The 19095-nt window shown below is 60.8% G+C and overlaps 1 protein-coding gene across 2 annotated transcripts in view; it reads left to right on the forward strand.

Annotated features, from left to right (window-relative positions):
- HIP1 (huntingtin interacting protein 1) overlaps positions 1-19095 on the forward strand; it is a 54527-nt gene that overhangs the window by 26595 nt on the left and 8837 nt on the right. For both annotated transcript variants that reach the window (XM_075169062.1, XM_075169063.1), the window contains exons 2-11: positions 7853-7916; positions 8541-8683; positions 9177-9233; positions 9722-9802; positions 11995-12071; positions 12354-12415; positions 13834-13974; positions 14513-14570; positions 17952-18027; positions 18433-18564. In XM_075169062.1, the coding sequence (XP_075025163.1) occupies positions 7853-7916; positions 8541-8683; positions 9177-9233; positions 9722-9802; positions 11995-12071; positions 12354-12415; positions 13834-13974; positions 14513-14570; positions 17952-18027; positions 18433-18564 (891 nt within the window). The remainder of the gene's footprint in view (positions 1-7852; positions 7917-8540; positions 8684-9176; positions 9234-9721; positions 9803-11994; positions 12072-12353; positions 12416-13833; positions 13975-14512; positions 14571-17951; positions 18028-18432; positions 18565-19095) is intronic.

A 19095-nucleotide genomic window follows, 5' to 3' on the forward strand; every position in this document is an offset into this window, starting at 1 on the left:
TTTGGGTGCAGCGTGGAGCCCGTACGGTCCTGGCTGTTCTCGGCTCCGTTGCAGGATCCAAACATCCTGGAGGGATAACGGGCGAGGGACACCCCGATTAGCTCACGGGAGCTGCTGCTCGGCGGGAGGCATTGCATGGAAGGATTTCCACCAAAGCTACCTTGGGACCACCGGGCTCCGCACCCCCAGGCATCCCAGCTCTGCCGAATTCGGGAGCATCCTGCTAGGGCGATACGCACCCCAGGTGTTCCCGCGGGGGTAAAACTTGCCGAGGAAGGTTGGTGCTGGGATGGCAGCTGATCACCGAAATGCGCATCCGGAGATGAGCTCCTGGCATCTGCTCCCCGCATCCTCCAGCCTTGCTCCTTTATTTCCTCCTGTTCCAAAAAATGTCCAAATATTTGCATTTGCTGGGAAGACGACTCCAGTCGGGACCATTTGGAACATTTCAGGAATATTTGAAGGCGGTGGAGGACCTTCCTGAACCACCAACCCTGGAAAACGCAGCCATCCTCCCTCCCCAGATAGAAATCACCGCAGCTGGAAGAGATTATCTTCGTATAAAATCCTCACTTAAAATTAAAAGCCTGGCTAACAGGGCAGCTCGCGGGAAAGGCTCCGGCCGTGGCCGAGGCGGCTGGGCAACGTGGGGCACGAGTGATGGAGTGCCCATGTGAATAATTAAGCGAGAAGAGTAACGAGTGTTTTTTTGTGGGGAGCAGCCGTGGAGGGGTGCAGGGGTCCTGGGGGGCCTCCTGGTTTTCTACCCCTCCTCAGATCCGGCCACTTGTGCTGGGGTCTGGTGCCAGGGTCTCCAGTTGCGGCGGGTCGGAAGTGCCCAGCAGCGGGAGCTGGGAACCGTGCTGGCCCTTCATCGTGCTGGCGGTGACCAAAGCACTCCCCAAGCTCTCCTGCAGCCTCGGCTGACTTCTCTTTTGACTGTTTCTTCAGCTGGAGGCTTCAAAGGGATCCGAGTTTTACGGCGTGAACTCCCCTGATGGTCGTTGGTGAGGTTTGGCTTCTTCTGTAGCCTCACTTTTTGCCAGCTGTTCTCCCCAAAATCAGTTTTCTTGCTGTCCTTTTTTTTTCCAAAGGTTTATCTGTGTATTGGAAAAGTCTGTATTCCTTAAACTGGATTTAAAAAACACATGTCCAGTAATTAATTTGCATAAATTGTTTAAGGCACTGGAGAAATCCAGTGGCCCAACTCTTTGGCTGCTGGTCCCCCGATGGTGGGCAGTGATGTGTTCAACGTAGCAAGTTCTCGTCTCTGGTGTTGGTGGAACCAAACCCTTCCAGCTGCTGGTGACCAGCCCTCCTGGCATCGGATGTCTCACTCGAGTCCTTGGGACCCATCACAAAGTCGGTTGGGTGATTGTCTTCGTTCTTTCCCTTTGCTTGCCTCGAAGGTGGAGGAGCGATAGGATTGCTCTGTCTCATCCTGCCCCAGCTCTCGTGATGGTGTTGAACTCATTATTTTTGCTGGAGGCTCTGGAAAGGCCAGGAGGAGCAGTGGGTTAAGTCCTTGCACAGGCAGCTTATGGGCACATCACCCTGCGGATCCCAACCTCTGCTTTGATGCCACCTTGCTGCCTTGGGAGGAGCTGGGAGCTGGTGCGGAGGTCTGTTCAGATACACTCAAAATGTGTGTCCTTCAACTTACTTTCATTTTTCTACCATGATAACGGTACTACAGCTCACGAGGCAAAGGCCTTGGTGGCAGTCGGATGGCAGCTGCCATCCTCTCATGTCTCCTTGTGGTGTGGAGACCTCTGAACACCACATCACCCCTCCCTGGCCTGGCCCAGGTGGTTTCTCCCCTGGAAGCACCGCGTGTGCTGGAAGAGCTCCTCCGTAACGCTCACATCAGGCTTCACCATGCACCGGCGAGCGCTGACGGTGGGTAGACCAAGCGTGACATCGGTCTGAAGTCATCATCCTCCCAACCTTGGGAGAGCAGACCTGGCGGTGGCGATGCTACAGGGCATAGTGGCCAGGGCAGGTCTCTGCCAAGAAGACCCTTGTGGTGATGCCATCGGCTTCCAGCGTGGCTCACAGAGCCCGTGGCCGTCTCCCCAGTTTGGGGTGCCCTGTGTGCCATGGGGCGGCGGGGGGGCAGCCAGGCAGGGTGTGGGGCACGGTGTCCCCAAACACCCCCCCAAGGCCCCCATGCTGGTGTCCCTTGGGATTCAGGGCTGTCTCTGGTACACCTTGGTCCTCTGCTGGCATCTGAGCTGGTGGCGTCGGCATCTCCTCCTAGAGAGGTACATCTCGAGCCACCGCAGCTGGGAGCAAACCCCAGCAGATGCAGGGAGGGTTCAGGGTCTCTAACGCCAGAGGCCAGAACTGCTTTGGGGAAAATGTGGTTGTTTTGTACGGCTCAAGCGAAGGGATATCTGAGACTTGTGTCATTTGGGGGATTATTTCTCGGCTGGTGGGAGCAGGAGGTGAGAAGAGCGGCAGCACCTTCAGGGAGATGCTCACACAGCCCTGGTCAAGGTGCTTCATCCCTGGAGTGGCTCCGGCGCGTAGCCAGGTGGGAGAGGAGCGCTCTCTTCCTAAACTCATGGTTCCAGCAGTGGACGCAGCCAAATAGCCCAGATTAAACGATGGGAAGGTATTTTTTAATGTCTCCTCTCACTCTCCGTTCAAAGGGAGCATTTGGGACTGAGTGGGAGGACTACAAGTCACCCCATTTGTGCTGAGCATCCTCTTATCCTATACGTAGAAACATATCCGTGCGCGTACGAGGCACAGCACCTGGCCCCGCGTGGCCGGCCAGCCCTGCCGGCGCTGCCTCTCTGCCTTCCTCTCCCTCCGGCTGCCAGCGGGCACAAAGCCGGGCTTGTTCCCTGCTCCTGCCGCTGCTGTCGAAGGCCACGGGTGCCCGGCAGCCCCGTGGAGGGGGGACCACGGCCACCCGGCTCTCCCCAGGAGCTCTCAGCGGTCCCCAGCGGGGTGTTCAGCGTCCCCAGCATTATCCAGCTGGCTTTGCTTTGGGATTTTGCCAGAGAAAAACCTTTCCTGAGCCCCAGCAAGGCTGTGATTTGCTTTTAGCTGCTGTTGGCGAGTGGTGTTCAAAGAGAGATGTGTGCCCTCCGAAAAGCTTGCTCGCACCCCCATGTCTTGCACACCTCCGGGGCCAGAGCGAAGCTTTGCTAGGCTGAGATTTGCATTTTAATTAAGCTCATGGATTTTTTTTTTCCCCAGCCTAGTCATAGTCAGGTCTCCCTCCTCGCTCGCTTCCCCCGGAGTCCCTGCGTCTGCAGGGCTTGGTTGTGAGCAGTTTTCCGGAGGTATGCTCCATCCCAGCTCTCCATTTATAGAAAGGAATTAAAGAGAAATGAGAGAGCATTACTAAGAGGATTTGCACTGCGACTTACTCAGTTTCTCCAAATAATTTGCAATAGCTCTGGATTCTTTAATCAACGCTCATTTCCTTTTGGAAATGAAAGGAGAAGCGAGAAGGTGCCGTGCAAATCTCCTGCCGAGCGGGAGATTTGCAATTCAGAGGAGGCTGAGAGCGTAATTTGGGGAGATCTGGAAGGGGGATGAGGGTGTGCATACGTGCATGTGAAAGAGAGAAGTCTCAGTGCTCAGAAAGCCTCTGTCCCTCTGTCCCGGGTCCCTCTGTGCAGCTTTGGGCTCCTCTGTCCCTGTCTGGAGCCTGCGGTCACACGCCCGGAGAGGTGTTTTAGTTGACCTGAGCCACGGTCGGGGGGTCACCCCGGTGTGGAGCTGTTAGTGGCTCCACTGTGGTGTGGCATCTCCTTGTTAGAGGAGCTGGGCTGAGTCAGGGGTGGTGGGCGTCCCGCGGGACGTGGTCCAGCTCTCCCCGAGGGCTGGCAGCGCTCCTTGCCAGCGGGATTCCTGGAGTCCTGCGGGAACGTGCTAAATTCCCCCGGGGCAGGGCTGCGGCGGCGTATCAAGCCATGGGCGAAAGACCTTGCACGGGTTTCTGGGGACCCCCTGGGTGCTGCGGAGGGAGGAGGAGCCGCTCGGGCGGGTCGCACTGCTCGGGGCAGAGATACGGATGGGTAGTCCCTGGTCTGTATTACCTGACTCTGCTCCTTGCCTAAATGAGCCTTCCCGTGCCCGTGGCGGTGGGGTTTCCTTGCCCCACTCGAGAGGCATTTGAAACGCTAGCAGTGCTTGCAGCGTTACCGGTGCTTGCAGCGTTACCGGTGCAGCTCGCCCAGCCTCGGCAGAGCCCTGCCTGGGTGCTGCTCCGCTGAGGTCCGCCCCACACCCCAGCCCCGTGGCCCTGCCGGGGGGAGGCCGGCACGGCGGTGTCACCCCCTTGCAGCTCTCGTTGTGCAAACGGGGCCCCGCCGGCCTCTCCTCTTGCTTCCCTCCCAGCCCCGCTGCCTCGGCGGCGTTGCACAAGAGGAAACACCAGGGTTTCCTTTCCCGGCAGCGGGGAGGGGTGCAGGGCTGGAGGAGGGGCCCGGCTGCCCCATGCAGGCTCCCTGCGCCTGCCGTGGTCCCCTGCCCTGCTCCCAGCGCTGGGGGGTGGCAGCAGGCGAGGAGCCCTTTGGGCACCCGCATGGGTACGGGGACGGGGGGCTGATGTCCCTCCATCGGCAAGAAACCGGAGCCGGGCCAGCGGTGCTGCCAAGGACACGCTCGTGGCCTGGCAGGTGGGAAACAGCTCTTGTGGTGTAGAAGCTGGTAATTAAATTAAAATTAAAATGCCATCAGCTGTGGGTGCCAGACAGCGCTGGGAAGCCACACCCGCCGGTCAGAGTGAAAGACCCTTTCCATGACAAAGAGGTCTCAAATTTGGCAGCCTCAGATTTCCCTCCTTCTTGACCCAGTTTCACAGCCAAAACTCGTGGACAGGAGCGTACACCGCTGTCGCCCTCCCCGACTCCGCTCATCCCTTGGAGGTGACACTTGCAGCCTTGGTCCCTTGCAGCTGCCTTGCGCTCCTCCAGTTTGCCTGCACGGGCGCTGCCGGAGCCGCTGGCCGGTGGAGCGGCGGTTTGGGCATCTCCCGAGTCCCGGTGCCTGCTCCGAGTGGCTCCCAGGATGGGACCCCTGCCCTCCCGGGGAGGGGGGATGCCTGTGGCATCTGCAAGGACAGAAATGTGGGATCCGACTTTTCATTGCAAAACCTTTCCGTCGTCTGCATGGAACTTGTGTGTGCTTCAAACAGAGCGGGGAGCTCGGGGATGGAGGATCCTGGAGGCCACTGCCCGGACCCAGGGGCTGCCAGACCCCCGTCACCTTCCCACTGTGTCTCCCCACTTTGGAGGGTCACTGGGGGTCTCTTCGGGTGGAAAAACATGTCCTTACTTTACCAGGAAAAGCCGGCGGGAAAGAGCAGTTAAACTGGGAGCTTCTTCCCCACCTTGAAAGGAGACGGTCCAGTCTTTCAAGGTTGGGGGAGCGGCCACGTGCCGCAGTGGAGCCAGCTCCAGCTTTGCGTTTGGCTTCTTACTTGCGGTCCAGGACTCCCATTTGAAGGCGGGACGTGTGTTTAAATGCTGTCCTGGCGCCCCTCACCGTGCCGGGTGGGCCGTCGCGACCGTCCTGCCTGCCTGTGCCGTCGTGGCTGCAGGCTGGGATTTCGGATGAGGACAAGCTGCGCCTGGAGCCGGATCCATGGCATGTGTCACCGACAGCGGTTGGGACGTGGGCAGCGCGCTCCAGGCTTCCACCGCTGGCAGAGAGGCGCCTTGCTGAGGATTTTGTTGGGAATTTTTTAATATTGAATTTTATTTTATGTTTTCATAAATGGCAAGGAACTGCGGCCACAGGGCTGGGCAGAGCTGCAGAGGTGGCTCCCACCCTTCGTCCTCCTGCGCTGGGAACCAGCTCGCCTCCATCCAGTCCCTCAGGAAGGGATGTCTGATGGGGTCAGGTTTCTCCACCGCCGGTGGAGCTTTCCCTAAAGCTCTCCACAAAGCCGGGCTAAGATGCAGGTTCTGGTCCGTGTCCAGCCTGCTGCTGCACCGGGATGTTTGTGCCTTGCAGCTGGCAATCTGGGTCTCCTGCCACCCCAAAATGAGCCTCCTGCATCTTACTGATGACCTCCACGGTTACCTCCATGGTTCTTACTGGTCACCTCCATGATCTCCATGGCCACCAGTAAGAAAGGTCCTGGTGGTGAGGTCCTCGGCGTAGCTGGAGACCCGCCGTGATCCCCGGCAGAGCCACTGCCATAGGGTTAGGGCTGCAAACACCACGGGGCTACCAGCGCAGCCGGAGCAAGCAGCAGCCTCCCCGCAGCAGAACTGGTCCATACTGGGACATCAGGACCCAGCCCCCGTGTTTCAGCTAAGGGGGTGCTCAGCCCTGGGATGGGGGTGCAGTTGGCAGCTGTGGGTGAGAGCAGAAGCTGTCTCAGCCCTTCAGCACGTCGTCCCCACTCCGGCTGGCAGATGCTTTGGTGGCAGAGGGACTTTCTGGGGAGGTGGGTCGGGCTCAGCGCTGGGGGTTTGGGCCGTGCCCAGCAGTGCGTGGGGTGCCCAGGACTGGTGCCCGTGGTCCCCCGGCCCCACTCAGCGCATAGTCATTGGGGTCGGTCGTGATGAAGCCGTAGCAGGGCTGCCTCGGAGAGGGTGAGCAAGTCGGGGTGCAGGAAGGATTGCAGTGAGGAAGGCGCTGGCATTAATGCCGCTGCTTTAATTGGTTTATATCAGTAATTAGCTACTTCTGGCAGTGCTGAGCCAGCCGGTTCCCTCAGCAGCGGGATCCTCATGGAGCAGGTACCAGGCAAGCGCTCGGTGCCGCCGCCGGCAACGCGGGAGCTTGGGGAGAGGGCAGCCCCACACCGGCATCGCCGCGCCCCGGCGTAGGATCAGCCGGCGCAGCTCCCCGAGGGGCAGAAATGGGGGAGGGTTAAAAATCCTGCCCGGCAAATGCTTCCAGCGGCTGCCGCTGCCTCTCTGGAGGCTAAACGGAGCTCCGGCTCTGCCCAGGCTGCTCAGCGTGGGCTTCCTGAGGTCCCCGACATCTGCACTGCAAGTCCTGCCGTTCCTGGCAGGGAGCAAAAGGGCAGCTTGTGGGCAGGGTTGTGCTGGGGAGAGGCTGCCTGCAGCGCTGCCTGCCCCACGGGGGGGTTGTGCCGGCTCCCGGTGGGATCGGAGGAGCCGGGGAGTGCGGGGCAGCGGGGACCGGTTCTGCCGTGTCTGGATGTGGCCGAGCTGCGATGTGCCGGTCGGCGGTGGGGTGGGGAGGTGGCAGCGGGTGCCAGCCGGGGCAGCTGCCTGCACCGGGGGCAGCGGGTCCGTCTCCTGCCCCTCTAATCCCGCAGCTGGGGCCGTGTCCGGCCACGGGGCGGGTGGGCTGGGGCAGAACACCAGCGATTGCAGAGCCGCTCTGCTTCGGTGCCGATTAAGTTGGGACCTGTCCCTTGATGCCAGACAGCACGGGCAGCCCGGGTCCCGCTCTGCTCTGCAGTGCGGGGTGGTCTCGCTGTCCTGCTGCTGGATTCCCTGTGCCCCCTGAAATACCCTCTCCGCTCAGCCCTCCCCCAAAAGCGGAGCAGGAGCCGCCGGCTGCTGCCGGTGATCCAAGGGCAGGGGAGGGATTTGCCTTCCCTCTGCCTGTCCCCCCGCCCCAAGGGCAGGAGAGGGTCCTTTGTGGTCGCTACTTTAATTGCATCGTTATTATGCTGAGTAAATGAGTCCTGGCAACAGCTGAACCTGGCGGATGCCAACCACATCCCAGAAAGGCATCCGGCAACGGGCAGCGTCCAGCTGGCACAAGCAGGGGCTTGGGACCTGGATGGGACCCAGCCACCGACAGGTGCCGGCAGAGCCGGGGGGTCCCAGCGGGTGGGGGGGAGCAGGGGGTGAGCCCGAGTCCTTCCCATCTCACCCCCCTCACCCCTTCTCTTTCGCAGACTGTCAGCATCAATAAGGCTATTAATGCGCAGGAAGTGGCTGTCAAGGAGAAACACGCCAGAAATATCCTTCCCAAAGTTGGCCACGGGACAAGCGAGCGTGGGAGCGGGGCCGGGGCCGCCCGGAAAAGGGGCAGCGGCGAAGCGGCATGTGAGGAGGGGTGCTGGCACAGCCGGGCCACTGCCGCAAGCCAGCTGCTGGGGTGCTGGGGGCGGCTCTGTGGGGCCCTGGGGGGCTCTCGATGATGGGTCGGGTTTTTCCGGCACGGCACGGGGTCTCTGCTCCTGCTGCCGCCGCCTTTGCTTGTGGGTGGGTGCCCAGCCTTGTGCTCCCGGCACTGCCGTCCCGTGGGAGGACGGGAGGGGCAGGCGCCCGCAGCAGGCTGTCTGCCTGGAGCGAGGATGCTTAATCCCCACGGATCCCCTGGCAGGGCAGCCGGGAAGACTTGGCGGAGGCACAGCCCCAGCCCCAAGCGTGCCACGGTGCTCCCGGAGCGGTGGTGTGGGGCTGGGGGAGAGGGGACGGCGTGTGCCGCCCTTGGGGACAGCGTGTGCCTGGGCTTGGCAGCTTATCAGCTCCGCGCAGCGGCCCGGCTCCCCTCGGCTCTGTGGGTACCAACCAGCTTCGGGGTGGCCGCTGTCCCTCCCCGCCGAGGGGGAGAGGAGCGTTTCCTTGACGGGCCACCACCATGCATCCTGGGCACGCACCACGAGAAGGGGGCGCAGACCTTCTGGTCGGTGGTGAACCGGCTGCCGCTGTCGGGCAACGCCGTGCTCTGCTGGAAGTTCTGCCACGTCTTCCACAAACTCCTCCGGGACGGCCACACGAACGTGAGTGCTGCGAGCTCGGCTCAGCAGCCGCCCCGGGGCCAAATCCTTTCCCCCGCGGGGCTGCACGGGGCAGTGGGAGGTGCTGGCGGGTCGGTGCCCTCCCGGGGGTCAGTCCTGGGTGGGGACTGGCGCAGGGACCCCTCCCTGCTCGCTGTGCCGGAGCCTTCCCAGCGCTGCTCTGCCCACAACCCCCCCCTGCGCTGCAAACCCCGGTGCCAACCGCAGCGCCCGTGCCAGAGGAAACAGCTCGGCACAGGGCATCGACGTCGGAGCAGGAGCCATTAACAAGGATCCCCCTGTCCCCTGTGCGGATGGGGAAACTGAGGCACCCTGGGGCTGGCGATAGTGACCCCACCGGCAGGCTGCAGGGTCGGGAACACATCCGGACCTCCCATTCCTTACCCCAATTGCCGGCTCCAAGTATGGCACGCCTTGCCCTGGTGCTCTGCCTGCTGCCCGCACTGCCTGCTCGTTTTCATGGTCATTCCTCCAGGTCCTGAAAGACTCCGTGAGATACAAGAACGAGCTGAGCGACATGAGCAGGATGTGGGTAAGCGGCTGACCCTGCCAGGGACACCCCGGGGGTCCCTCGGCAGCACCCAGCACCCTGGCCAGGCTGGGGGTGGTGTTGGCTTGGACGGTGGTCTCGCCTAGGAGGAGCCAGGCTTCAGGGGCTGAGCAGATGCTCAGCCGTGGCTGACCCGTGGTGGCCATGACCTCCCCGGGCTGGGTTTGCCGGTCGCGTTCGGTATCCCCTTCCACCAAAATCAAATGACTTCTTCCTATTTTATGGCAAATCCCAGTAAAACTCAGCTCTGGCAATCAAAAGCAGCGTTGAAATCTGCAGAGAAAGTGATGAGATGGTCTTGACCAAATCCTTTCGGCACGTTTGCTGCAAGCCAGCCTGCAGCCGGGGTGCTGGCAAGGAGGATTTTTGCTGTGTTTTGGGGGAGATAAAGGAGGGGTTGCTCATGCTGCAAGGGGAGAAGGCTTTTTCATAGCCTGCCCCAGGACTGAACAGCTTTTTGCTGTCCCCAGGGCCACCTGAGCGAGGGCTACGGGCAGCTCTGCAGCATCTACCTCAAACTGCTGAGAACCAAGATGGAGTTTCACACCAAGGTGAGCGTCCCTGTCCCCGTCCCCATCCCCACAGCCACAGCAAGGGGTGGGCAATGGGGCACTGGAGCGAAAGCGGTGGCAATGCTATGGGACAGGACAGGGGCTGGCAGAGCCGTCCCGGTGCTGTCACCCCCAAGGGTCCTCTCCTCTGTCCTGGCCACCCTGCTGCCTCCACAAAACGTGTCCCAAGCTGCCAGAGTCCATCCTTAGCCTGGACCAAAAGTGGCCCAAGGACCAATGCCTCGGGGATGGACGGTTTCCTGCTGGATCAGGGCTCCTTGGAGGCACCTGGGCTGGGCTGGAAGTTGGGGGGCTACAAGAAACAGTAAGAGACCCCCAGCTTTGCGGTGCACGTCCCCTTCCAGGTATCCTAGATGGGTAGAGGTGGAAGAGGCCATGGGGTTCTGGAGTGGGGAGAGCTTGTGGGGGCCATGCTGTGCCATGCCATGCTGTGCAGCATTGTTGGAGCAGCTCCTGCATATCCCCTCGCTGCCCTGGCAAGACCTGCAAGGGCTAACGCAAGCCCAGGCAGCAGGGACAGGCAGGAGGCAGCGCAGGCAGGGCAGGGGCCAGCGCCGAGGTGTGAATTCCCTGGAGAACCCTGCAGCGGAGCCTGGCTTTTCTGTGTCACCACGAATGCGGGGAGGGATGCCGGGGATTTGGGCTGGTGGGGTGTCCCTGTTGGTGCATGGAGGAGGATGAGCAGCAGCTCCTGCTCCAACCGGCATGTGAGCATGGAGGGTTATTTGCCGCGGTCAGCAAAGGAGAAATGAAATAGATGTGTATAGAAACCTGCCTTTGATCGGGACCAAAGTTTGGCTGTAAGGTGCTGTAGTGCTTTCTGAAATAAGGTTTTTACATGGGCAGGAAAAGTGGAGTGGAAGCAACAAGTCAGCCTGGAAATTTAAGAATGACGGAGAAATAATGATTAACTTAACCTAAGCACCCCTGAGCATGCACAGCCTGAGTTCTCAGCAGAACTTTCAACAGAGTCATGGATTTGAGGTTTCTTTATGAACACCCAGTTTATCACAGACCATAAATCTCCCCTTGGATTTATCAGGAGATCAGGATGAGGTAGCACAGAACAAACCCCTCGGCCCCCAGCAGCCTTGGTGCTCCCAGGGCTTCTGCCCTCCCTCGCCTGCCCCGCTTGGTAAACATCACTACACACGGGATGCTGCGGTTCGGTCCCGGCCAGAGTCAGCGTGATGTCCCATCCTGTCCCACCCAGTGCTGTCCCCAGCTTGAAATAATCAGTGCTGGTCACCAAAATCCATTTTTTCTTTCTCCCCTTTGGGCTCTTGGGCCATGGGTGCTTCTGGGCACGGGAGCATCCCAGGGGAATCCCAGATTGTCTTTTTCCCCATCACCAGGAGCTTGTTTCCAGCCTCTGGAGCAGCGCTGCTGGGCAGGTCCCTTCTTTGGGCCAGGATGCACCAGCTCCGGGTCTGCTCCATGCATGCCGTGCCGGCTGCCAGGGGTGATGGGGAGCGTGTTTATAGTAAGGGATGTGGCATGCCCTGTCGCACCTCAGGAAGCCACGCTTACATCGATGGAGCTTATTATTTAGGCAGATGTTTTCTTATAGAGTAAAATAGAATATGCTTGTGGTGTTAAAATAACTGCCAAGAGCAGGATGGAAAGTCATGGTGGGCTTGTACACAAGCGCATCCCTGCGTGGCTTCGAGCGCCCTCATCCTTACAGTAACCGGCTGCGGCAGGTTTGGTGCCCGCGGTGTTTCCTTCCTTTCCGAGGTCTTCCTTTCCGAAGCCAGTCTGTACCCATCACCCCGATTTGGTCTGGAGCTGTGATATGACCTTCCCCGAAATGCCTGGGCAGCACGAAGAGACTTTGCCCCCCGGAGCAGATATCAGCTCCTTCCCCTCCAGCTCTCGGTGATGCTGTGCCCGAGCTGGCAGCCCCGTCTCCTCCCTGCTCAGCAGGTTTCTAAGCCCAGGGAGAATTGGCTTTTCTTGCTGGGGAGAATACAGGCACCATGGACTGGGGATACTGCAGTCACCCAGGGCTCAGCAGACCCCCCACATCACTCCCTCGGTGCATTCAAAGAGACGTCCCTGCCTCTTGCACCGAGACTGCTGGCCGGATTGGCAACGGTGGTGCTCCCAGAGCTGTGGCCGGAGCAGGAGATCCTCCGAAACCCTTTCCTGACTCCTGTTTCCCCACACAGAATCCTCGCTTCCCCGGCAATCTCCAGATGTCCGACCGGCAGCTTGACGAGGCAGGGGAGAACGACGTCAATAATTTGTGAGCGTGGGGCAGGGGCGGGGGGTGAGGGAGGGGGCAGATGCAGGCAGGGTGGCACGGCGCTGCCCAACCTCACCAGCAGCACCGCCCAGCCGGGGATGGGACCCTGCACCTTCCCCCCACCCCTGCCACGGGTGCTGGGAGTGGGCAGAGCCCCTGGGCAAGGCCGGTGCATCCATGCCGGAGCACCCGCTCATCCCTCTGGGCTGACACCTGCCAGAGGGCAAGGCGCACGGGTGGCCATGGGGATGCTCTCCAACCATCCTCATCCCTTTTTCCTAGTTTCCAGCTGACGGTGGAGATGTTTGACTACCTGGAGTGTGAGCTGAACCTCTTCCAGACGGGTAAGTCCCCACGCTGCCCTGCTGGAGGTTGGGGTGGGGGGGTCCACGGGGGCTGAGCTGTTGGGGGGAGGCTCCAGGAAGGATGCTGTCCAACGGCATCACAGCTTATCTCTTCTCTGGGCACTTCACCCAAATTATTATTAGCTGAAGTCCCTGCGTGCCGTGCTGCCTCGTAACAGCCCTCCAGCAGTGCCATGGGGCTGGCCACATCACCCCACCCCGCTCCCCGCCACGTGCATCGCTTCTACCGCCCAGACTTCGGGCTCTCCCCCTCTGGCAGCCTCCCCGGGCTGAATTTCTTCGTCTTACTCATGGGCTCGCGACAGGTTTTGGTTTTTATTAGTGGCGAACACAAGCTGCTGCGGGTGTTTGCGGCGGTGCTGGAGCTGGGGGAGGTGTGGGGACACCCTGCCTTCCTCCTGCCCTCCTGCGCAAGCAAGCAGAGGGGTAAAAACAAGCCAGGCTCAACCCTCAGGACTGTCATGGACTTCTGCATAGTCGAGCAGGATCAAGTTTGGGGTAAATTAAAGCAATTCTGGGACAAGCCTTCATCTGCTGCGTGCACCAGGCTGTGGGTGCGATGTGAAACGGGGCTGTGTTTCAACGGAATTGGAGCAGCACCTTCGTCTCATGGCCGCACGCTGGCCCAGCAGGCCGGTGCCGGTGCCGGGGCGCTCATCCGTGCAGCGCAGCCCCGTCCCGGCAGCTCTCGCTGCTCTGCCTGTCGGAGGGGAGTCCCTGGATGGAGGGAGATGGAGTCCCTGGATGGGGGGAGATGAAGCCGATGTCTTCTCTGACCGCCCCGTTAGGCTGCCTGCTGCACCGGCACGCTTCGAGGGCAGGCATCCCGCGGCTCACGGGAGACCCCCAAGGCTAGACCATGAAGACAGTCACCGGACACCTCTCCCGCAGCCCGGCGTCCCATGCCCCAGGCTGGCCCGTCCCCACCGCAGCAGAAATCCCCTCGGGGCCCATCTGCAGCCCCGGCACAAGATGCAGTTCGATGTGACGTGGGCAGCGGATCGCGGACGTGAGGCGCTGCCGGCTGCTCCCGGCTGTTTCTGGAGCATCTCCCTGGCTCACCCGAATGCCAGCGGGACGGCAGTGACGGGCAGAGCACAGGGGCTGTGTGCCCTTGGGGGGCCGGGAGCTCTGCCCGGGGACCCGGCTGGGGCTCAGCACGGGGCACCTCCAGCCCACGGTGCCCGGCTGAATTGTTCCCATGCCTGCAGGGGCGTCCCGGGTGGGAATTTCCCCTCCCGCTGAGCCAGCAAACGGCTGTGCGGCGGCAGGCGGGGTCCCCAAGGGCCAGTGGGTCTCTTGCTCCGGGTGACGTTTGCGGACGCGGCCGACACAGCGTGGCACCCTGCGGTGCTGCTGGTGCTGCCGGAGCCTGATCCCGTGCTCCTTCCCCGCAGTGTTCAGCTCCCTGGACATGTCGCGCTCGGTGTCAGTGACGGCCGCGGGGCAGTGCCGCCTGGCCCCGCTCATCCAGGTGATCCTGGACTGCAGCCACCTCTATGACTACACGGTCAAGCTGCTCTTCAAGCTCCACTCCTGTAAGTGTCCCGAGCACCGCCGCCTCGGGCAGGGGGGCACATGGAGGGGGACACTGGGGGTCACCACGCTGCTCAGGCTGGACCATTCACCCCCCATCTCCTTCCCAGCCTTTTTGGGGGAGTGGAGAGAGTCATCAGGGCAAGGGACAAGGAGGTGCAAGCGCTGGGGGACCGAGCTGTCCCAGGAGCCTGCCCTGCCCAACACCCCTCAGCCATGGGCATGGTGCCCACCAGGACCCCCCTGGGCTTTGGACAGGAACCGGCTGCAGAACCCACATCCCTCAGGACCTCGAATTGTGGTGGCAGCTGCCTGAACACCAGCTCGCTGCCTTTCCCTGCCCTGGGGGTGTTTTGGGGAGGACGTGATCCCCTCCTGCAGCAGGACGCAGAGCCCGGAGCATTCAAACCCCGGGAGGAGGGTGGCTACCTCTGGGAAGGACCCATCCCCACGTGGCTGTGCCGATGGGTTGTCCCCTGATCTGTGCTCCTTCCCGGTGTGGAGATACCCAGTGACATTTCTGCTTGCTCCTTCTTCCAGGTCTGCCGGCGGATACGCTGCAGGGCCACCGGGATCGCTTCCTGGAGCAGTTCAGAAAGTAAGTGCCCAGACCCAGGGCGCTGGCTCTCCCCGCTGCCGGCGATGCTCCGGGGGTGCTCCCAGGGTGGAGGGAGCGCGCAGGGACGCCAGAGCCCCTGTGCTGGGGCTCGGCAGCCGAGCGATGGAGATGGAGGAAGTGCTTGGGGATTGCTTGGGGCTCTGAAATCCAGCCGGCTTCGACCTCTCGGCTTTCCCTGGAGCTTCCTCCAGGACAGCCGCTCCGCTTGGCTAATCCACAGCTATTGAATTACTAGGTACCGGCGTTATTAATTCTAAAGAGGCATTCAGCCACTGATGGCACGTCCGACGATTTAAAGCCCTCAAACCCTTTAATTGCAGTTTTAAATGCAATTTGCAGTTGACATGCTGAGATGGAAGTCTGGGCACAGGCTGAGAAGCCGAGCGTGGGCGGTTGCTGGTGGGGACACCCCAGGGATGCCCCAGGCTGGGTCTTGGGTGAGCAGGGTGCTCAGCACCCTTAGCAGCGTTTTCTGCTTGCAATGGCTCCATCGCGAGAGGGATGTGTTGGTAGGAGCAATGGGGTAGGAGAACGCAAGCAGCACGTGGAGGCAGTTCAAGATGCTGCTGCGGGAGGGAGGGAGGGTCTGCCAAGCCCTGGGGGGACTCACAATCATGGCGCTGGGGGCATGGGACAGGAAAAAGAGATTTTCACCCCAATTCTGTTGAATTTAAAAAAAAATGCCAGTTGCAGAATCCCAAGGGAAGCTTGTTAAAAGGGGCAGCCAAAGGCTGAAACCTTTGGGTGTTGCAAAGCTGAGGAGGGGTCCATGAAGAGCCTTGCAGAGAGACTGGGTGCAGGGATGCTGCTTGGGTGCGGTGGAGCAGAGGTGGCTCTTGGGTGGGAAAAGCCATCCCTTGGGGACACAGATAGAAAAGGGAAGGGTAAAGCTCATGGCACCTGTGTCTGTCCCAAATTAAGATATCAGTAAGAGAGATTTTAAAAGCAGCAGATAAAAGGTGTAGGAGGAGGGAGCCAGAACCAAGTCATGGTCCCCCAGTTACCCGAGACCTTGGCCATGAGGGTGGCTGTGTTGCTGCTGGAGCATTGCCAGTGCCCAGGGGCTGAGAAGCGTTGTGGTGCAGGGAGAGGGGAGGGAGGCAGTGGAGGGGCTGACCCGGCGCTTGGCAAAGCAGGGAAACGAGGAGTGGGAGAGGGTCTTCATGAAAAAGTCAGCATGGGATGGGGTGGGCGCTGCTGTGTGCGGGAGGCAGGTATTGGGTTCATGAGAGGCCATGAGCTGCTGCAGGGTGATGTGCAGTGGGAGCAAACATATTTATTTCCAAAAGTTCTGGGGAAAAAATGGAACTACCCTGAGAAATGCAAATGACACTGAGCTGAGTGGTGCAGTCGATAGGCTGGAGGGAAGGGGTGGCATCCAGAGGGACCTGGACAGGCTGGAGGGGTGGGTCTGTGCAAACCTCATGAAGTTCAACCAGGCCAAGTGCAAGGTCCTGCACCTGGGTCAGGGCAACCCCCAGCACCAGCACAGACTGGGGGATGGATGGATGGATGGATGGATGGATGGATGGATGGATGGATGGATAAGCAACCCTGAGGAGAAGGACTGGGCGATACTGGTGGGTGACAAATGGGACATCAGCCGGCAATGTGCACTTGCAGCCCAGAAAGCCAAGCGTCTCCTGGGCTGCATCACCAGCAGCGTGGCCAGCAGCTCGAAGGAGGGGATGCTCCCCCTCTGCTCCGCTCTCCTCAGACCCCCCTGGAGCACCGCATCCAGCTCTGGGGTCCCCAGCACAAGACAGGCATGGACCTGGTAGAGCAGGTCCAGAGGAGGCCACCAAAATGGGGCTGGGACACCTCTGCTATGGAGAAAGGCTGAGAGAGTTGGGGTTGTGCAGCCTGGAGAAGAGACAGCTCCGGGGAGACCTTACTGCGGCCGCTCAGTACCTAAAGGGGGCTTCTAGGAAAGAGGGAGAGAGACTTTTGAGCAGCGCCTGCACTGACAGGACAAGGGGCAACAGTTTTAAACTGAATGAGGGTGGGGTTAGGTTGGACATAAGAAGAAATGTTGTATGATGGGGGTGGTGAGACACCGGCACAGGTTGCCTAGAGAAGCTGTGGATGTCCCATCCCTGGAAGTGTTCAAGGTCAGGTTGGATGGGGCTTTGAGCAACCTAATCTAGGGGGAGACGTCCCTGCCCCTGGCAGGGGGTTGGACTGGATGGTCTTTGAAGGCCCCTTCCAACCCAAACCACTCTGTGAGTCCACGATCCTATCAGATGTGAGGACATTTCTCCCCTGGATTAGTAACTGCACAAAGGAGAGGAGACAAATGGTCGGGTTTTGTACCAGCGAGAGTCTCAGGGTGATCCCCAGCAACGGTGCTGGAACCGGTCCTCTCGCCGTATTTTGAATGAGATCGAAAAAGCGCGAGCAGTGAAGTGCCGTGGCCTCTGGTACGTGATTATTTAGGGCAGTCGAAATGAAAACTGGCCGCCGCGAGCTGGGGGAGGATGTCACGGCACTGAGGGACAGCTCAATTCAAGGTCACAAACTGCAAACCAGCGCCCGTGGGAAAAGCACCAGGCAAGGACGTCAGCAGATAGCGGGGCTGTCCGTGGGCTCTGACCACCCAGGGCAGAGACTTGGGGCGGGTATCAACAGCGCCGGGATGCTGACTGGGACACTGGGGTGGCTGGAAGGGAGGGGAGCCACGAGTGGCACAGCGGGGCACTGCTGGTCCTCCCCAAAATTGGAAATCCTGAAGGGAGGTAGCCGTGCTCCTGGGCGAGATGGTCCTGCGGGGAGCAGAAGGTGATGGTGCAGACGTGGCATCCAGGCAGGAAGCCCCCACCCGCTGATGGCTGGAGCCGTAGTGGGAGCAATGGTGATGTTCCTTCAAGCTTTGGCTGTGGTGAGGACAGCACGGTGGTGGACAGAGAGGACTGTACCTCTGAGGACAGAGAGGTGGCTGTACCTTGGTGCGACCCAGTGCAGCCATTCTGCTGCGGTTCATGGTTTCATAGACTCAGAGTGGTTTGGGTTGGAGGGGACCTTTGAAGATCATCCAGTCCAACCCCGCTGCCATGGGCAGGGACATCTTCCACTAGATCAGGTTGCTCAAGTTTCAGGTCCTTCTCTCTGCTTATCAAGTCCTGGGTTATGGGAGAAAGCCTCCAGCAGTCAGTTTTTGCCAGAGGTGGGAGGCTGGCGATGGGGTCTTCCCAGGACCTGCGGTGGGTTTGGTGGCAGCACACACCACCGTCCCCTCCGGTGCAGCGCGGTGGCCCGGTGACACCCTCCTGGAGCCAGGCGAGGGGTTGGAGCTACCCACATTTGGGATGGGCTGTCTGGGTTGGGCAAGAGCCGTCCCTAACCATTCCCTGCCCCTTGCAGGCTGAAGGACCTCTTCTACCGCTCCAGCAACCTGCAGTACTTCAAGCGGCTGATTCAGATCCCGCAGCTGCCGGAGGTGAGAGCCCGTGGTCCCCGGTCCCCGCGCTCGCTGTCCCCATGGCCAGGAGCAGCAATGGGGCCGGTGGCACTGGGAGAGTGCCCAAAAAGGGTCGCCTGCCGCCTTGCCCGGCTTCCCGGGGCCGGTGGCAATGTAGGGCTCATGGGGCCTGAGGCTCATCCTTGCGTCCCTCCCTGGGTGGGATCCTGTGGGATGGAGCTGCCCCTTCGGCCAGGGGCTGGGATCCCCTCTTGCACCGACCCTCAGCGCTTGCTGGGATCCGTTCCCATGCGTCCTGGCTCCATTCCCACGGGTCCGGGCAAGGTCAGCTCAGCACCAGGGCAGGATTTCAACCAACGGTGCCCAAAGCCCTGCGGCAGTGCCGGTCCTCCCCCACCCAGCCATGCTCCCCTCCCTCCCCAGAACCCTCCCAATTTCCTGCGTGCCTCAGCGCTGTCGGAGCACATCAGCCCTGTGGTGGTCATCCCCGCCGAGGCATCCTCACCCGACAGCGAGCCCATCACAGACCTGGTAGAGATGGACACGGCCTCGCAGGTGAGCTCCCGCAGCGCTGCCCGTGCCCCTCGGGCTGCGGAGAGGATGGCAGGCGCCCTTCAGCTCTGAGACCAGGGTTGTTTCTCCAAAACCGTGCCATGGTGGGGGCTGAGACAGTGGGGATGGCCTCGGGCGCTGGGTAGCATCACTGCAGGGGGCCGTGTGGGTGCTGGGTGTTGCATGTGGGTGCTGCTAGGTCTGAGCCATGCTGAATTCATCTCACGGTGCTTCTCTTAGTGGTTTGGTGCCCTCCAGTGATGGCTGGCTGGAGATGTTCAGCTTCCCAGCGTTGCTCCTCAGCTCTGCGTGCTTGCATTGGGTCTTCACCTGCCTCTCCACCAAGGGTTGTCCCCAAGCGCTTAGCGTTTCTGGAGGGGAAGGGGCATGCGGTGACATGGCTTTGGGGATCTTCTCCCCCTCCCCGGGAGTTAGGTGGGGACAGACCAGAGATGCTCCACGTTCAACATGTTCAACACCCTGGGAGCAGCAGGGGGGACCCAGCCCCGGTGTCCAGGCAGCACGAGCAGGCAG

This window comes from Calonectris borealis, chromosome 19, assembly GCF_964195595.1.
Source record: "Calonectris borealis chromosome 19, bCalBor7.hap1.2, whole genome shotgun sequence".
Taxonomy (NCBI): domain Eukaryota; kingdom Metazoa; phylum Chordata; class Aves; order Procellariiformes; family Procellariidae; genus Calonectris; species Calonectris borealis.